The sequence below is a fragment of the Channa argus genome, chromosome 21, assembly GCF_033026475.1.
Source record: "Channa argus isolate prfri chromosome 21, Channa argus male v1.0, whole genome shotgun sequence".
NCBI classification, from domain to species: domain Eukaryota; kingdom Metazoa; phylum Chordata; class Actinopteri; order Anabantiformes; family Channidae; genus Channa; species Channa argus.
This window is the reverse complement of record NC_090217.1, coordinates 8,332,433-8,347,927: the sequence shown is the minus strand read 5'-3', so window position 1 is coordinate 8,347,927 and position 15,495 is coordinate 8,332,433. Positions and strand designations below refer to the sequence as shown.

Sequence of the window (15,495 nt, the reverse complement as noted above, 5' to 3'; positions counted from 1 at the left end):
TTATACTTGATGTTTAACTGCTTGTTAAGGATTTATTTAAAGCTACTATGTGCACAATAGTTACTAACTTTGCGTAGTGGCTTTAACTTTTTTCTGCATTCAGTTACTACATAAGATTAGGAAATTGCCAAAATGAATTGCATTTACATTATTTTGAAATGAAAAAAAGGAGGAATATATCTGGCATCCTCCTTTCACCTCCAACATGTAACTTAATTTGTCCGGTCTGTTAATGTTGGCCACCTTCATGTTGCTGCCCCACCAAGACTGAAAAAAACGTTTGCAGCTTAGTGCTGCAGACAATGAAAGAGCCTGGAGGCTCTATCGTACAACCACGGAGTCATTAGAGAACGTCTAGGATGACACCACGCAGACTGAGGAAGTCCCAGGCTGATGGTTTTATAGCCTGTGATACTCTTCATGCCCCTCCATTTTTTCTTTTGTGTGGCTCGAGTCTCTTTTCCTGCCCCCCCGCTTCCTGATCCTGCCAGGGAGCCTTCTCTTGACCCCCTTCACAGCTTTCTGGCATGTGACCTGAATGCCTTCTTTTTCATACTCAGGATGGACTTGATGTCCTTGGTGACCCAGGGATTGTTTCATATAGATCATTTTCAGTGGTACACATCCACACGGAAATGGATATAATCTGTGATGCAGTCTGTCAGGACATTAATATCCTCCCCATGTGGCTTACAGGGTGTAGACAGTCTGTAGCCACAATGCATCCGTGCAGGGCAACACTGGCCCCCTCTGACCACCTATTTCCAGTTTTTTATGATGACAGGCTGCATATGAAAATATGTGTATGTAAATTGCAGGTTACTTCACGATACAATTTTGTATCAATTTACTAAGCCAGCGGTCAGATGCCACAATAGGATTTAATTTTGATTAAGAGGCCTGCGATCAATATGAAACAATATTTAGTGGCTTACCCACTCCTCTCTTCCCAGTTTGTTTCAATAAACAGGAATTCACAGTTGCTGATCATCATTTTAAATCCACGATACTTCCACACCCACCGACTCACATGGTAAACTTTATCCACTTTTCTTGACTGCTAAACTTTGCGTCATCTACACTTTTCAAGTTTCGAGAGAATGCATGTTTCGATGGAAATGTGTATGCATTAGTGTGTAAACTAAAGGTCACACACACGCACAGTGCTGAAGCTATCTATATTATCACTTGAGCTGGGGAAAGGCTCATCAGTCTACAACTTGATGGCACTGTGACACTGATACTAGCTGATGTGAGCACATCAGTCTACACTCGTCAAAGATGTTCTTCATCCTTACGCGAGCTGTTGGCTTGTCCATTGGATCTGTATCCTCACTGTCTGTTCATGAATGAAAAGTCATTCTGGACACTCATGGACTGGGAAGATGATGACGTTTTGTCAGGAATGCAGAAATGGACAAAAAGGTGTGAATCAAGCAACGTTTGGCATTATCAAATTCGACAGATGTCGCTTAAATTTTCTCATCTTCTGCCAGCCCGTCTCACAGCTCTGTTCTTTGTTCCCCTTCACAGCTTCTCTTCCTCCCCTGCATCCCCTCACTGTCCACATTCAAGTCGTACAGTCACGTTTTAGGCACAACACTGGTGGGCTGCAATGTAACCAGACCAGCTCTGTGGAGTGGCTGCACACTGGTCACAAATAAAAACAAGTGTTCCGGTGATAAAATAGGAGGTAGAAACTCCGTTGGTCAGGATGATTAGAGGAAGTAGAGCTTAGAAAAAGAAAATAAATTAAGAGACACAGCAAGAAAGAGAGTAACTGCAACAGGCTGCTGCACGGCTTGTTCCTGCCTGACTGTTGCATCATGTTTGTTGGTTTCATTTCTTTGATCTAATTTGTAATAATGCAAAATGATTCCTATAAAGTATACTTTCTGTTATTTGATACCGAAAACACAAACTCATGCCCACCATAAATAACCTGTGATGGCAATGTTCACAATCAATGATATGCTACGCTCCGCTGGCGATTGTGATGACATAGCTCTTACAAGTTTATTTGTTTTGGCCACACTGGATAAAAACAGAAACATGTTTTCAATATCATCTCACAAGTTGCACATGGTATTTTAGGCTGTACCGGTTGTAGCAGGAAGTGGCAAAGATTCAGATCTCCAGATGTGTTTTAGGAATAACTACGTTTGATTTGTGTACTTGTCGAGCTTAGTGAATTCCATAAAGAATATTTGAAAAGAAAATGTTTACTTGTGATTGCTTGATCTAAACTTAATCTGATTTGCTTCACTGACAAATGCAACAGCAATGTCACACATTCACGTCCCTCTTGATAAGACATCTCAGCCTTGTAGTGGTTCGTTTTCGTTATGATGGAATGCAGGCATTAATATGAACATAACAGAATTACAGTACATTAGATAAAAATTTGTGTACAAAATGCACATATAAATACAAATCATCAAACTTACTTTAAACAACACATCATGTAACATCTCATTCATTCACAATACTGGGCAGCAAAGAAAAACGGTGCAAATAAGGAAACATCACAGTAAGAAAAAACAATTGGTCTATGACATGTACATTTGAACTAGAAACTATTTGTTAAAATTAATTAAACTGGTCCAATATGAATATGTCTCTTCAAGTTAAGTTTATGTAATATTAGGGGTCATTAATATACTGTTGGATTAATCGACAGAGCCAAGTACATAAAAAAATTCCCTTGTTTGAATAACATTTTGCCTTTAAACATCTCAAAAGCGTTGGACCTCATCCAGTTTAACACACAGGAGGTCGATAGAAGCATAAAACACTAACTCATCAACATATTCTGCTCCTTGAGGTTGAGAAGTAGTTTGGATATTAAGGATTATCGGGCACCCTATGCACTAATCCTTTGTTATGGTATTGACAATATGGCACACATCACATCTTAAATAACTTTGTTTTACACACGCAAAAAAAAAAATAAATCAAGTACATAGTTTATCAAGTACAACAACAAAACATTTGTTGTGTTAGTTTGAACATATACCAGTTATCTTTGCCTTGTGCAGAGCAGTTTACCCAAAATTAAATTACAATTATAAAAAGGAACGCAGAGCAGTGCTTCAATATAACTTAAACAAAAAATTAACTGTATGAAAAAAATGATTATATCATTTACCCTTTAAGGTGCCCAGTATCTAAAGAAAACCATTAAAATTCCACTTAGTGACATTGAGTCCTGAAGTCTGTTTTCTGTCACTAGTTCTCTTTATACCAGCGTCTCCTCATTGGAGAACACAAGGTCAGTGTGAAACTGTGTATCAAGGGGACCAGTGTTCCCTTAGCTTGGCACTTGGTAAATATAGTACAATTACCAAGAGATGACTTGCAGCAGCCCCTCTAAAGATGCAGGATTTTCTTTTTTTTTAATCTACAGAGCCTCCTTCTAACTTTTCAGTGATAATGAGAAATACAAGATGAGGTACATATGTGTGATGTTTTCTGCAGCGAATGCTCCTATTTGTTTGTGCACGTTTGCAATTTTTCTTCCCCTCTATTCATGGTCACTGAAAAAAGAATTCACATTTATCCTGAAAATCACATTTGGCAAACAAGAACAGTATGTGGACAATAGGGTTTAGTTATTTCACCCCTTTTTGAATAAGGGCTAAAATGCAAGTTGGCTGAATATTTGAGGGGATGTCATGCTTAGGACACTGTTTCTAATGGCTCCTGGTTTGAGCTAAAAGCTCTATCTGGCACCAGAGAATGCCAATCAAACGCTCGATTATAAAAAAGCAGAAAAAAGTTTGGTAGCATTTGAATGTACAGTTTGGAAATCACAGCGTTATTGTGAAGTAATGTTTTAGAAATAAGTTAACACCATGTAATAGTGGGGGGTAATATCTCGACAATTGCAACTTAGTAGAGGTATAATAATTTCATAATAACCATGTAATGGGTGGGGGCAATATTTCTGTAATAACAATTACTTTATTAGCATTATTATGCTGAAAATAAAAGTAGTAAAGTAATATATGGTAATGGTAATTACCAAGTTATGACTGGCTTTATCTAGATAATAGGAGGCCAAAATTGCAGGGGTAATAATGTGGAACTGAGATACCAAGAGCTACAGTAATTATCTGGAAACACTAGTAATATGAGCTTCTGTGTAATAACTATCAATCACAGCTGTAAAAATGCATAACTCCCTGTGACTGGTAAAGATGAACGACATGACGGCTTCCCAGAAATGAAGCCATCTCTTCAGTACAGATCATAAACCCGCCACTGTCTATGGTTTACCTTTATAGATAGATATGATCAGTTTGTTTCTGTAAGAACCGTTGAGTTCAGCGTAAGCTCAGTTTGCAACATTTTCAAGGAATCAACAAATGGAAATGTAATTGAATTAGCCTTTTGTTCACATGTGGCTTTGCTTCCTCTGCTCCTGGGGCACGTTTCCTCTTGGCCGTCTGTCAAAGCAGTCAGGTATACCAAGTTACACCCTAAATTATCTCATAAATGAACATACAAAAAAAAACACTGCTTCTTCTACTGCTGGAGAGCTGTCACATCCTCCATCTTTACCACTACAGACATTATCATGAAATTAAGAAGAAACAGGGAGTTGTGCATTTTACACCTCTGATTTATGGTTATTACACAAAAACTACAAAATGTGTTTCCAGGTAATCACAGCTGCTCTTAGGTGATTAGATTACACATTTTTACCCTATGTGATTGTGACCGAATAATACCAAAATATGTATCCATTCATTATACCAAGCTATTACTTGTAATAGTAATTAACGTATTACTTTCTATAGTAACCCGTTGTATGTATGTATTACCTCTACTATGACCATGCTGTTACTTAAATATTTCCCTAATATTACATTGTTATATCCAAAATATTACTCCACTTTTATTCTGTTTATCAAGCTGCAAAGTGTTACCAAAACTGCAGGCATACTGGCCGAGCTCACACACTCTCCATCTCTGCCATTTTTTTTCCCTTTCCATTAAATTTGAGTTCTATTCATCGTACTTGGTACCAGGACACCATTTTCCTCTGTTGTTCTTCACATGCTGCCAGTCTTTCAGTGCATTTTATTACTCCCCCCAGGTCCTCCACTCCTTCCGTCTCCACTGAACAAAGACTCAGAGGGGGGTGTGGGGGGTGGGGTGGTCCAGCTGTCCCATTTGTCCGTCAGAAACAGTAGTCAGCATAAAAAAATGAAAAAAACAAAAATCCCTCACCCATCTAACCCCATACACTTTCTCCTTTTTAAGTCCCAGCTGAGGTTTTCCATTTAAACCTCACACATCCATGACCACACCCAATTTCAGAAACACGAGATAAAGAAATGGAAGGTGTGGGAACGTATGGTTATTGTACACTGTGTGTGTGCGTCTCTGTTTTTGTGCTTGTATTTGGTACCTGATGGTGCTGGTCTGGACGGAGAACATTCTCTTTTGGAATAAGCTGGGGGAGGGGCCTGTATGTGCACCCATTTTCTCTCATTTCACAACACTTCTCGAAAAGCTTTAACTGTGTCCATTCTCAGGGGGGCAATGCCCCACCCTCACACGCAGGGTGCCACTTTTATGTAGCTGCCAAAGCTGGACAAACTCTTCCGGCATGGCGTGAAACCATTTATAGGGCTGGATGTTGTCGTAGTAATGATGGCTGACCGGCTGCTCATCCAGGCCGACTGAGAACGGCCAGAAGCCGTAGGTCGTCACTTCATCGCACAGCCCCAGGGCCAAGCTGACCAGGAACAGCCCGGTGGAAAGGCGCTTGCCGTGGACATTGCGAGCTTTCCAGAATTTGCCAGCTGTGGCCAGGAACTCAGGGTTCGCAAAGAGCATGGTGAGGTTGGAGGAGGAGTCTGCCAGGGCGTAATACGCCCGCAGGGAGGGATCAGTGCCAGGCCTCATTGAGAACGCTGGCATGTAGATGTAGCTGGAGCCGTACACTTTCATGCTGTCCACAAAACCTTTTCTTGACCACAGAAGGTTCTGGAATCTGGGCGATGAAGCAGAGTGACAAAGGAGTTCTGCGGTTTAGTCTCATTGTAACGTTTGAGTCATTCAAGATGTGACAGCATGTTGACTCAAAGTAAATGAAGTTTTGCAGTAAACAGAACAAAGAAGCTCAAGATTTGTAGCGTTTTTCTCCACTTGAGCTCTAATTCCTTTGTTTACTTCCTTCTCTTTTTGTCTAAATAGGTTTCCCTTTCAAATTGGCTCGTTTTTTTCTATATCGTGAGCTTTGGTGGGATACAAATACTTGCTTTACCTTGTGCACATTTATGCTGTTCTGAAAAGCTATTTGTAATCTTCTAAGCGCTACTGTATATATTGGGAATATTCTTTATTTTAAATTGTCACGTCCATTATTTCCCATTTCTGCTTGCATGTTCCAAGTAGAGCAACTTGGCGCACTGTGACTTATTAGCATCTCTTTACAGGTGAAAAATATGCATTTCGTTAACTTAAGACTGGGTTTCGGAGTTGGTGTGTTTCCCCCCAAAAAATAAAAATTACCTTTTCTCTATGATGCTGGGGTTGGCTGTAACCAGATGGGTTCTGGTTCCCACATCCTCCTCATATTTCTTTGAGAGTGGTGGCAGGTTACAGCTAAATGTAAAAAGCTCACATCAGATATACAGCATTTACCATACACAACATGAACACACAGAACGTCCTTTCTTTTGAAATTGTGCTTGATACAGGATACTGGGTAACACACCTTATCAGCCATCACCATTCTTTTTTATATCTTTCTACTTCAGTTGAGGCTCCCTCAGTAACCACTGTCAACCCTAAAGGCTGGATGGTGCTTAAGGTTGCTACGTCGCACGCACAAATGAGGAAAAGACATGATCTTATCTCTTCCAGGCGAAACATATGGTAATGTAATGGGGACTCATTGTAAAACAGTTGTAACAGAGTATTTCAGATTCAGCTTTAACAAATACCGCTCCCTTGTTTATCGGGATAATTTTCCACACGTCTGTTTAAATGATTACATATATTTATGTGAATTAACCTCCCATGCAATGGGTGTGACCAGTCAACATAATTATTATGACCTTGACATGGTCATAATAAGCTGATGCCACAACTATGCAGGAGTGTATTTACAGGGTGAAATTTGCTTATTTAAGCATGACACCTCTTTGGAGTAAAGTCAAGTAAAGTCAATGTGTGGGAACCTGCCGAAGTGCAGAGTAGCTTTTTCTGCCACTGTCTAAACCAATGTCGGTAAAAAGTGAGGCACCTTTATCACTTCTCTCTAATGAAAATGAATTTCACCAGAATTCAATATTATCGCACCACTTTTTTAAATTATCTAGTTTTCTTGAAGCAAAGCATCTTAAATCTCCACCAGATTGTTGGATTCTGCTTCATGCCTTTCTACACATCCCCCCTTCCTCCCTTATCTTCGTCCGTTCCTATTGTGCTCACTCACGCTTAACCTCTTTTCTCTCTTGCCCTCTTTGTGGCCCATTTTTCTCTCTTGGCTATAGTCAACACCAGCTCTCATTACCACTGATGGCTAATGGTGTTTGGCTGTTCTCTTGGACACAGCTGATTCACATTAGGAGGAGCAGTGAAGCAGTTATATTTATGCACATACTCGCAGTCCCTTGTTTCTTACCGCATGATAAAGTCGGCCCGATCAATGTCCTGTCCGCATTTGCTGTGCCGAAGGATGCCACTGTTGCCCACCACTGCACACGTCTTTAAGTGCAGCTGCAGAGGATTGTCCTGGGAAAAGACAAAATAAACAAATTAGGCCACTTATGTGGATGCGCCAAAACAAATATTAGTATTTGTTAGTTCAATTAGGTCGTTGAAATGAAACTCCTCAGACTACTGCTACTCTCTCCTTATAGATTTGCGTAGTGACGGACAACCAGCAAGGCAAATTACAGTATGTTTTTCATATTGATGCAAGGCTTTAAAATGCTGTCTCCATTTTTAGAACCATCATATAATAAAACCTCTGCTCTCAAATGCTACCTGGCCAAACACGGATTAACACATGTGAACTTCCACCTGAATGTCTCCATTATCAATATTAAATTAAAAGGTTTAGATACACACCAGGCATCCACTCAAAAATAAAGGAGGGACTTTGATTCCTAATACTGTTTTTTTTTAGTTAATCAACTCCAGCAAAGCAAATAAATAGATGACAGAGTCCATCCATCAGTACAGGTCTTTTACCGTCTGCCTGATTGACTGTTAATTATGTTATTACATCCAGCATTTGTCCATCATTACAATTAAAATCCCAATGGACAATTGTGGAATAAGAGGCTTTGCTCATTTTTGGTTAAAAAGTAATTTGTTAATAAGAAAACAATGTGTGGAAATAAATGAGACTGAATGAGACTGTCAGGATTGAAGGAGGTCACTTGTGGTGTACTGCGGGTTTCTGAGATTGGTCCAAATAAAACAAAAAGGCAATATTGATTTAAAGATATGTGATTTGGAAATTAAGTTCCTGGGGGTAGTGATAGATGATAAATTAACATGGAGAAACATACTGATTATATAAAATGTAAAAGATAAAAAATCAATAGCAATTCTATATAAATCCAAGTATATACTTAATTACAAATGCTTGTATATTATTTATAGTTCACATATTCTACCATATATGCCTTATTGTGTAGAATTGTAGGGATTGCCTTTTAAAACAGCTATTAATTCAATAATTCTGTTACCAAAATTAGCTATTTGTCTCATAAATAAGGCAGGCTATTAGAATAACACTTTGAATTTGAATGATTTGGTTTATTTTAAAAGATTATTTTGTGTGTGTGAGAGGGAAAATATGGTTTAAGAGGAGTGTTTATGGTTACTGTCCCAAAAGCTAAAAACGGGGTTAAAGGAAATGTCTTTCTGTTGTTGGGGTTTGATTTTGGTATGATGCTCACTTGAATTTATGAATGTGTAACTCATTAACGCATTATGCTTCAGCCAATATCCTTTCATTCATTACCATTATATATTAACTAGCTTATTTTTTTCTTCTTTTCATCTACAATGTATAAATTTACTATGAGTGTAAAAAATTACACTCATAGTAAATTGTGTGTGTTTCTATGGTGTGTGATGACTACTACTATCATCAACCTTCATTCGTTGCACTGCATGACATACTGTTTATTGTAAACCTCATTTAGACTTTTTTGTTCCTTTTGACAGATGCCAAAGTTGTTTTTGTGTTGGTGTCCATTCCTTTTTTTTCGCAGCTGTGACAAGACACAGATGCAATTTCCCTCTAGGATAAATAAGATCGTTTGAATCCTGAATCTCCACTGCTTTAAACTGAACTAACCATATTATTTCTCAAATAAAACACATACTGTTATCTCTATTACTCCTCCAGTAAAAAAAAAGTTTTGCCCTTTTCTTTAGTCTGTGTATTTGTGGTCGATGGCCCTGTCACAGTGGTTCCCTAGTTTTCTCGGATGTGCCCACACAGCGAGGGCTCAGTGATATAATCAGAGAATGAAATCAAACTTGTGATCTTAGTTCATACAAATATTGAACAAATACCCAAAATAACAAAACCTTGAGTTGGGGCAGCAGTTTATGGTTTATGGCAAGTGAAAAATAAATGTGATGGGCGGCTGTGTTTCAAAAACGCTGATTGGCTGATGGTTCAAATCTTATTTTATTGTAAAGCTGCATTTTCTTAATTCGTGTCAACCACCAACTGGGTCCTTTTATTTGTCATGTGATGCTGTCCTACTCCTGTTTACCTTGTTGTGTGTCCAGGGGCTAAGATCATATCCTTCGCATTGACGTGTGGACATAGAAACGACAATAAAAAAAAAAGAAGCTTTGATGTAAGTGCTGTTACCGTGGGTAATAATTAAGATCAAAGTCTTTGCATTGATTCTGCAAATGTGCAGTCCAATATCCTGGTTGCTAAATGCGACAAATATCTCACCGCAATTTCCAGGCACAAGCTGTGCATGTTCATTCATGTGGGCCTGGGTGTGTGTGTGTGTGTGTGTGTGTGTGTGAGATGATTATTCTTTATGAAGAATCATCATATCCTTTAACAACTTCCAGTGTAAATGTGGCAAATACTTAAAGTGTAATAAACATTCATAGCTTTGCATTTTTGTGATCGTTTAGTGCCGATTGATGCTTTTTTGGGGGTTAAAACAGAACTGAAAGGTGCCTCAACAAACACACATACAGCTGCGCCACAGTTAAAGGTAATGAGTGGTAACTATGTTTTTTCTCACCATCAATAAATCACAATCTACTACAACAAAATAATTTTAGAGGTCACCAATAGGTTAACTAGTAAATTAAAATAGACTCACAAGTTTGCCTTGATGTGAGAATTGATCAGCTCCAAATATGATCTGTGTCAACTCCACCAAAACTCCCAAAGTTCTCAAACCACATCCATAAAGTCTGCAATATTCACATCTTATCACAAGATCACAGTGGAGTTTAGATAAAAGGCTGTAAAAACACTCCTTCCTGTATGTATCTTACATGTCATGTCATATTGGTGTTTTAGGCTGCAAAACAATTTTTTTGTATATTAGCTTGTTAAATATAAGATGTAAAGTCAGGCTACGTGTTATATTAATGTTCGGATTCACATCTAATCAGGTTTTGTCATGACCTGTGATCAGTATTTATGCTTCTCTATAACACTGAAGTATGTCACAGGAATAACACTTTTTTATGACCCTGACGCCCATATTTGGCCCATAGTTGTTGTTTTTTTTAAGTAATTTTGAAAAGTAGAGATTATGTATATTATTATATATTTTGTATCCTATTAACATACAATAATTGTCCAAATCCCAGTTTATTTTCTTTTACTAGACCTCCATTTTCGACTTTGGACAAGTAAATTAATCTATCGGGCAGGCGAAAGATCTCCACTAACTATTAGTTAGCCAATATTTCAACCTTTTACCTGTTTTTCAAACTAGGTGATTAGTTTCAAGTGCTAAATGAATTTCACACACTCTGAATCACACCACGAAGTGTTACAGTTGGCAAAAATAGAGTAACATGCTAATATATGTTTGATCCAAAATGGATGTTTTGCTTTAAATGATTTCTAACCTTAGATTAGCTATTTCACAGTGTTTCCCCAACTCCATAGAAACTGCAGGACAAGGCAGCCCTTTGTGCTACAAGCACCACTGGTTGTGAATCAGTGCCCTATCATCATCTAAATTAAAGCCTTGTATGGGATCGTTTTAAAGCTGCAGAGGACGCTGAAACACCACGCTTCATGAGTCTTTGGCCAAAAATGTCCTTTCTCATTGCCCTGGCTGCATTTAAGTCAGGGGCATAGAATAAGGGAGACGGCGGAAACAATCGTGCTCATTATTCCCTCCTGAGTGCACACACTTGAGAATACACACCCACACACACACACCTCCTTGCCTCTGGGTCTTTTTTAACCGTGACAGGGAGTAGAGTAAGAGGACAATACCCTGCTTACAGCACATCAAGCAAACAGAGGGGAGCCAGTAAGTTGGGAAAAACTTGAGAAAAGCTAGTAGCACCAGCAACTTCAGATTCAGGTTTTTTTTTCTAGTGCCACTGCCACTATAGTATTTTCAGCGAAGATTATTTTGTTGATCACAAATTCACTCATTTTCCCATGACAGGAATTTGACAAAACCAGCAAATTTCACATTGTAGAAAGTTCTGCTTTCTGTGCTGATTCTTACTATATGAGAGAAAAGCAGATTTTAAAATTAAACAGCAATATTCTGTATTTCCATGTGCTTTTTCTTTGATTCTTTTATTTATTCGAAGCACAATCTTAATCCCCAGCCATGTTTACTCGATTATTATCATGGGACAACAGTGGGGAAAATGGATTGAGCTCCATGTGAGTCCAGTGAGCTCCATGTATGGATGCTCTGCTTTGAGCCATCAAGTCAAGCAGTAATTATCAGTCAAAGCTTTAACTGGCACATCCCCTGGCAGGTGCCCACATACTGTGGCTGCTGCCAGCTTGGCGTAGCTCAGCTGGTTCTCCGTGTTCAGACGTGCAATCATAGCACTGGTAGTTAAGAAGCCATATTTATGCACGTGAGTGTGAATTACAGTTGGATGCAAACCTTTGTATCCCTTTAATTCTGCCACCACCTGAGTAATATGGATTTACAAACGAGGACACTGTTTCTGATACTGGGTTAAGTTATCTCAAAAGCACATGATTTATTTTAGGCAAAAAAGAAGACGGACAAATAGGACATATTTGAGAAACCAGAAAGACTAAAATATTTGCATAATGCCTGGAAATTTCTTTTACCTCATGCATTCATTATAAAAATTGTTGTGGAACAATTTTCATAATTAAATATTCAGCTCCAACTTGTATGAATCAATATATTCCGAACGTACAGTGTAGATTCAAAAATTTAAAACCCATTTAACCCTCCTGCTGGACATCAGTGGTCTCACTCCATTCTTATTTCTCTCTTGATTCAGCCTCACCTCCCCCCCCAGTCCTTCATGAATAAACATGCACAGCTTGTGCCTCCAAATTAGGGTCAGATATTCATTGCATTTAGAAACCAGGATATTACACTGCATATTTGCAGAATCAAAGAAAAGACTTTGATCTTAATTATTACCCACGGTAACAGCACTTACATCAAAGCTTCTTTTTTTTTAATGTCGTTTCTATGTCCACATATAAACACCTACATCCAGATGAACACACACACGCACGCACACACACACACAGACACACATATAGGAATGGAACTATGTAAGCAGCTCTTATCTTTACATCTGTATAATGGCACGAATACACAACCGAGGTTAACTGTAACATGTGGTCTCTATGTGGAAATGAAAGAGGAAATACAGAGGAGGATCTCGTCGTGTCTCCACAGAAATACTATTAAATTGAAAGCAAATGTGAAACCTGCACATCGTGAAGCCGAACAAATGAAAAAGAAATAAAATGACATTTGTGCTTGCATTTCACTGATGTCCTTGGGGTTTTTAAGGGGTTTTGTTGCCCTGACCAGCTCCTCCTCTCACATCTTCACACTGAGAACACTGTATCAGTAAGTAAGCCTCTCCTTATCAGAGGTTGTCTGTCTGCTCCCTCCCTGTCTCCAATATGGATCAATAGTGAACCATATTAAAACCCCCAGCCCTTAGAAGAGTGTCGTATTGCACTGAGTAAGACAGAAATCGTTTTCAGTCAGCTGGCCTTAGCTCCTTTTCAAGAGCACGGCTGCCACTCTGAAAAATCCGAGCAGGGATCACACATGTTTGAGTCAAAACAAAACTTTAACCCCAACAAAGAGCAACATGCTTTTTACATCCTATTGCATGTGACACATCTGTGGTGTTTCTGTTTATTTAGGAAGGTTGTTAGTCTCCATCCTACCTGCACAAAGAGTGAGTAGGTCTCGTTGTTGACAGTGCGCGAGTGGTAAAACTCGCCATCGTACCACAGGACCTTCCCCAGTGGTGAATTCTCCTTGGTTACCGCAAACATCCTCGGCGGATCGCAGCAGTCGGTCAGCAACTTCCTGCTCAGAGAGAAGGCGGAAAAGTACTGGTCTGGTGATGTCTGGGGGGTTTGATACAATTTGGATTCCACAGCCCCACTGGGATTCTAGTTAGAGACAGGCTATAAGAATTACTGTCTCGCCCACAGCCTGAACAAGATGTGGATTGACATGGCAGATGTGTGTAAGGTCACTTAGTGCACACAGGAGGAACTGATCAGACATTTTAGGCCTTGAATTCATTAAGTTCATTCATTTTTTTGTCCACACATTTAAACATTAACAAACTGGGACTTTCACCATTTTCCACTCAGCTGTCACGTGCTTATAAGAATCTACCGCACAAAAGGACACAGAGGTCTTAAAAGCTCCAGAAACCTGAGCTCCATGCTGCAAGTGAGCATCAGATCTCCCTGTGGCCCCTTGGCTGTTCTGCCAGTGTCACCTTCTCTAATTGTCCTTTGCCTCAGTAGACCTGTCTGCTCCGATTCAGCTGAGTGCCATCAAATATGTCTGATGCTGTGAAACTGTTCATCTGGTTTGCTTTGAAAAAGCAGGTGCAAAGTGAGTGGACAGTTCTGCTTGCAGCGTATTACTCTACGGATTTGTTTTTGCCGAATTAGACCTATTACTTTTTACAAGATTGAAGGGGTTTCTGCAACATTACAATCTCACCCTAATGATGCTATGCGTAAAGGCTGACGGTTTCCAAATATAGACAAAAGAGGTCAGTTGTTCCCAGAATTCCCTTCCTTTTGCTGCCAATTACAACGTATTTCGTTTTCCCCTTCTCTAAATTGGGTCCAGGAACAAACTCATACACAAACGACACATTTTCATCTTGTGGTTTGTAATTTGCCCCGCAGGATCCCATATATGAACAGCTCTAGGCCGCACCTTGCAAGCCACACTCTTCCACATATAAGCACAAAATCTAAAGCCTGACACGAACCTGAATAGATCGATGCTCGTCTGGTTCTTCTGCCATGCGTCTCCGTGCCTCAACACTTCTTCTACTATGTCTTTATCCCGGGGGAGTCTGTAGACGGGGAAGACGTAAAACCAGCAGAGCACCAGCACGCACAGAGCGGCCCACACGGACAGTTTCCTCCGGTAGCATTGCGCCAACATCTTTCTCCCTCGCTTTGGACGCTGGCACGGATTAAAACAACCGGTCGTGGCGCACCGACAGCGGCGCCGTGAAAAGCGGGTTTGGTTCAACGCTGGTCTCTCCGTCTTTAAATCTGCGTCTCATCCCGCAGACAGACTGGAGTATGAATGGAGCTGCCGCAAGGTAATCTGTTACCCGCTTGAGTGGCTCAGGCATCGGTCGGGGAGCCCCGATTTTTCTTGGAGAGGTAGTGACGAAGGGGAGAGTCTAACCCCGCAGCGGTGGGTCACGCTCGGTTGCGGTCTTGTGGTGCAGTGTCTCGGGCTATGCAGGGCGATTTCTCAGATCTGTGCTCAGTGCATCACCACCATCAGTGCAGCCTGCGGATTGTGAAGACTCATACGGGCCCCGTCCCCGCCTGGTGTCCCGGTGCATCCCACTCCAAAAGAGGCTTATGTGTGCCCCCAAGCCGGTCCCCCCTGGCCTCCACGGTCCTCGTCCTGCTGCTAGGGTCTGCGGCGCAAGTTAACTGGACCAGTCCAATTGAGTCTCCCCCTCTTTTCTCTTGTCAACACCCCCTCCGCCGACACAAAGTGCCGCTTGTGCTGCTGTGATCTTTAAATAGCGTTGGTCAGAGCGGAAGTAGGCTTTCAGAAACGGATGCAGCCATGAAGTCAATTTGAACTTTTATGATCATTTTGAAATATAATATAATAATAATAAATTCAATGTACAAACGCATGCATAGCATAGCAGAGCTATTACAGTGGTAAGCTGCATTTTATATAAAAAAAAAGGTATATTTTTCCAACCTAACCTTATGGAGTGTTTGGAATAAAGATAAAAGGCTGCTCAGGC

At 40.1% G+C, this 15,495-nt stretch overlaps 1 protein-coding gene across 2 annotated transcripts; it reads right to left on the bottom strand.

The window, feature by feature from the left end:
• Window positions 1–1,985: 1,985 nt before the first annotated feature.
• On the bottom strand, window positions 1,986–15,247 carry st8sia1 (ST8 alpha-N-acetyl-neuraminide alpha-2,8-sialyltransferase 1). 2 transcript variants are annotated; one of them, XM_067489858.1, is made up of 5 exons: window positions 14,479–15,247; window positions 13,403–13,547; window positions 7,643–7,752; window positions 6,526–6,618; window positions 1,986–6,004 (listed from the first exon to the last, which is right to left on the bottom strand). In XM_067489858.1, exons 1-5 carry the CDS (start codon window positions 14,655–14,657, stop codon window positions 5,524–5,526), a joined length of 1,008 nt encoding a protein of 335 aa, XP_067345959.1. In that variant the 5' UTR covers window positions 14,658–15,247; the 3' UTR covers window positions 1,986–5,523. The 2 variants fall into 2 exon arrangements, with proteins under 2 accessions (XP_067345959.1, XP_067345960.1); XM_067489859.1 differs by having other exon boundaries at window positions 13,403–13,633; window positions 14,479–14,649.
• Window positions 15,248–15,495: the final 248 nt, after the last annotated feature.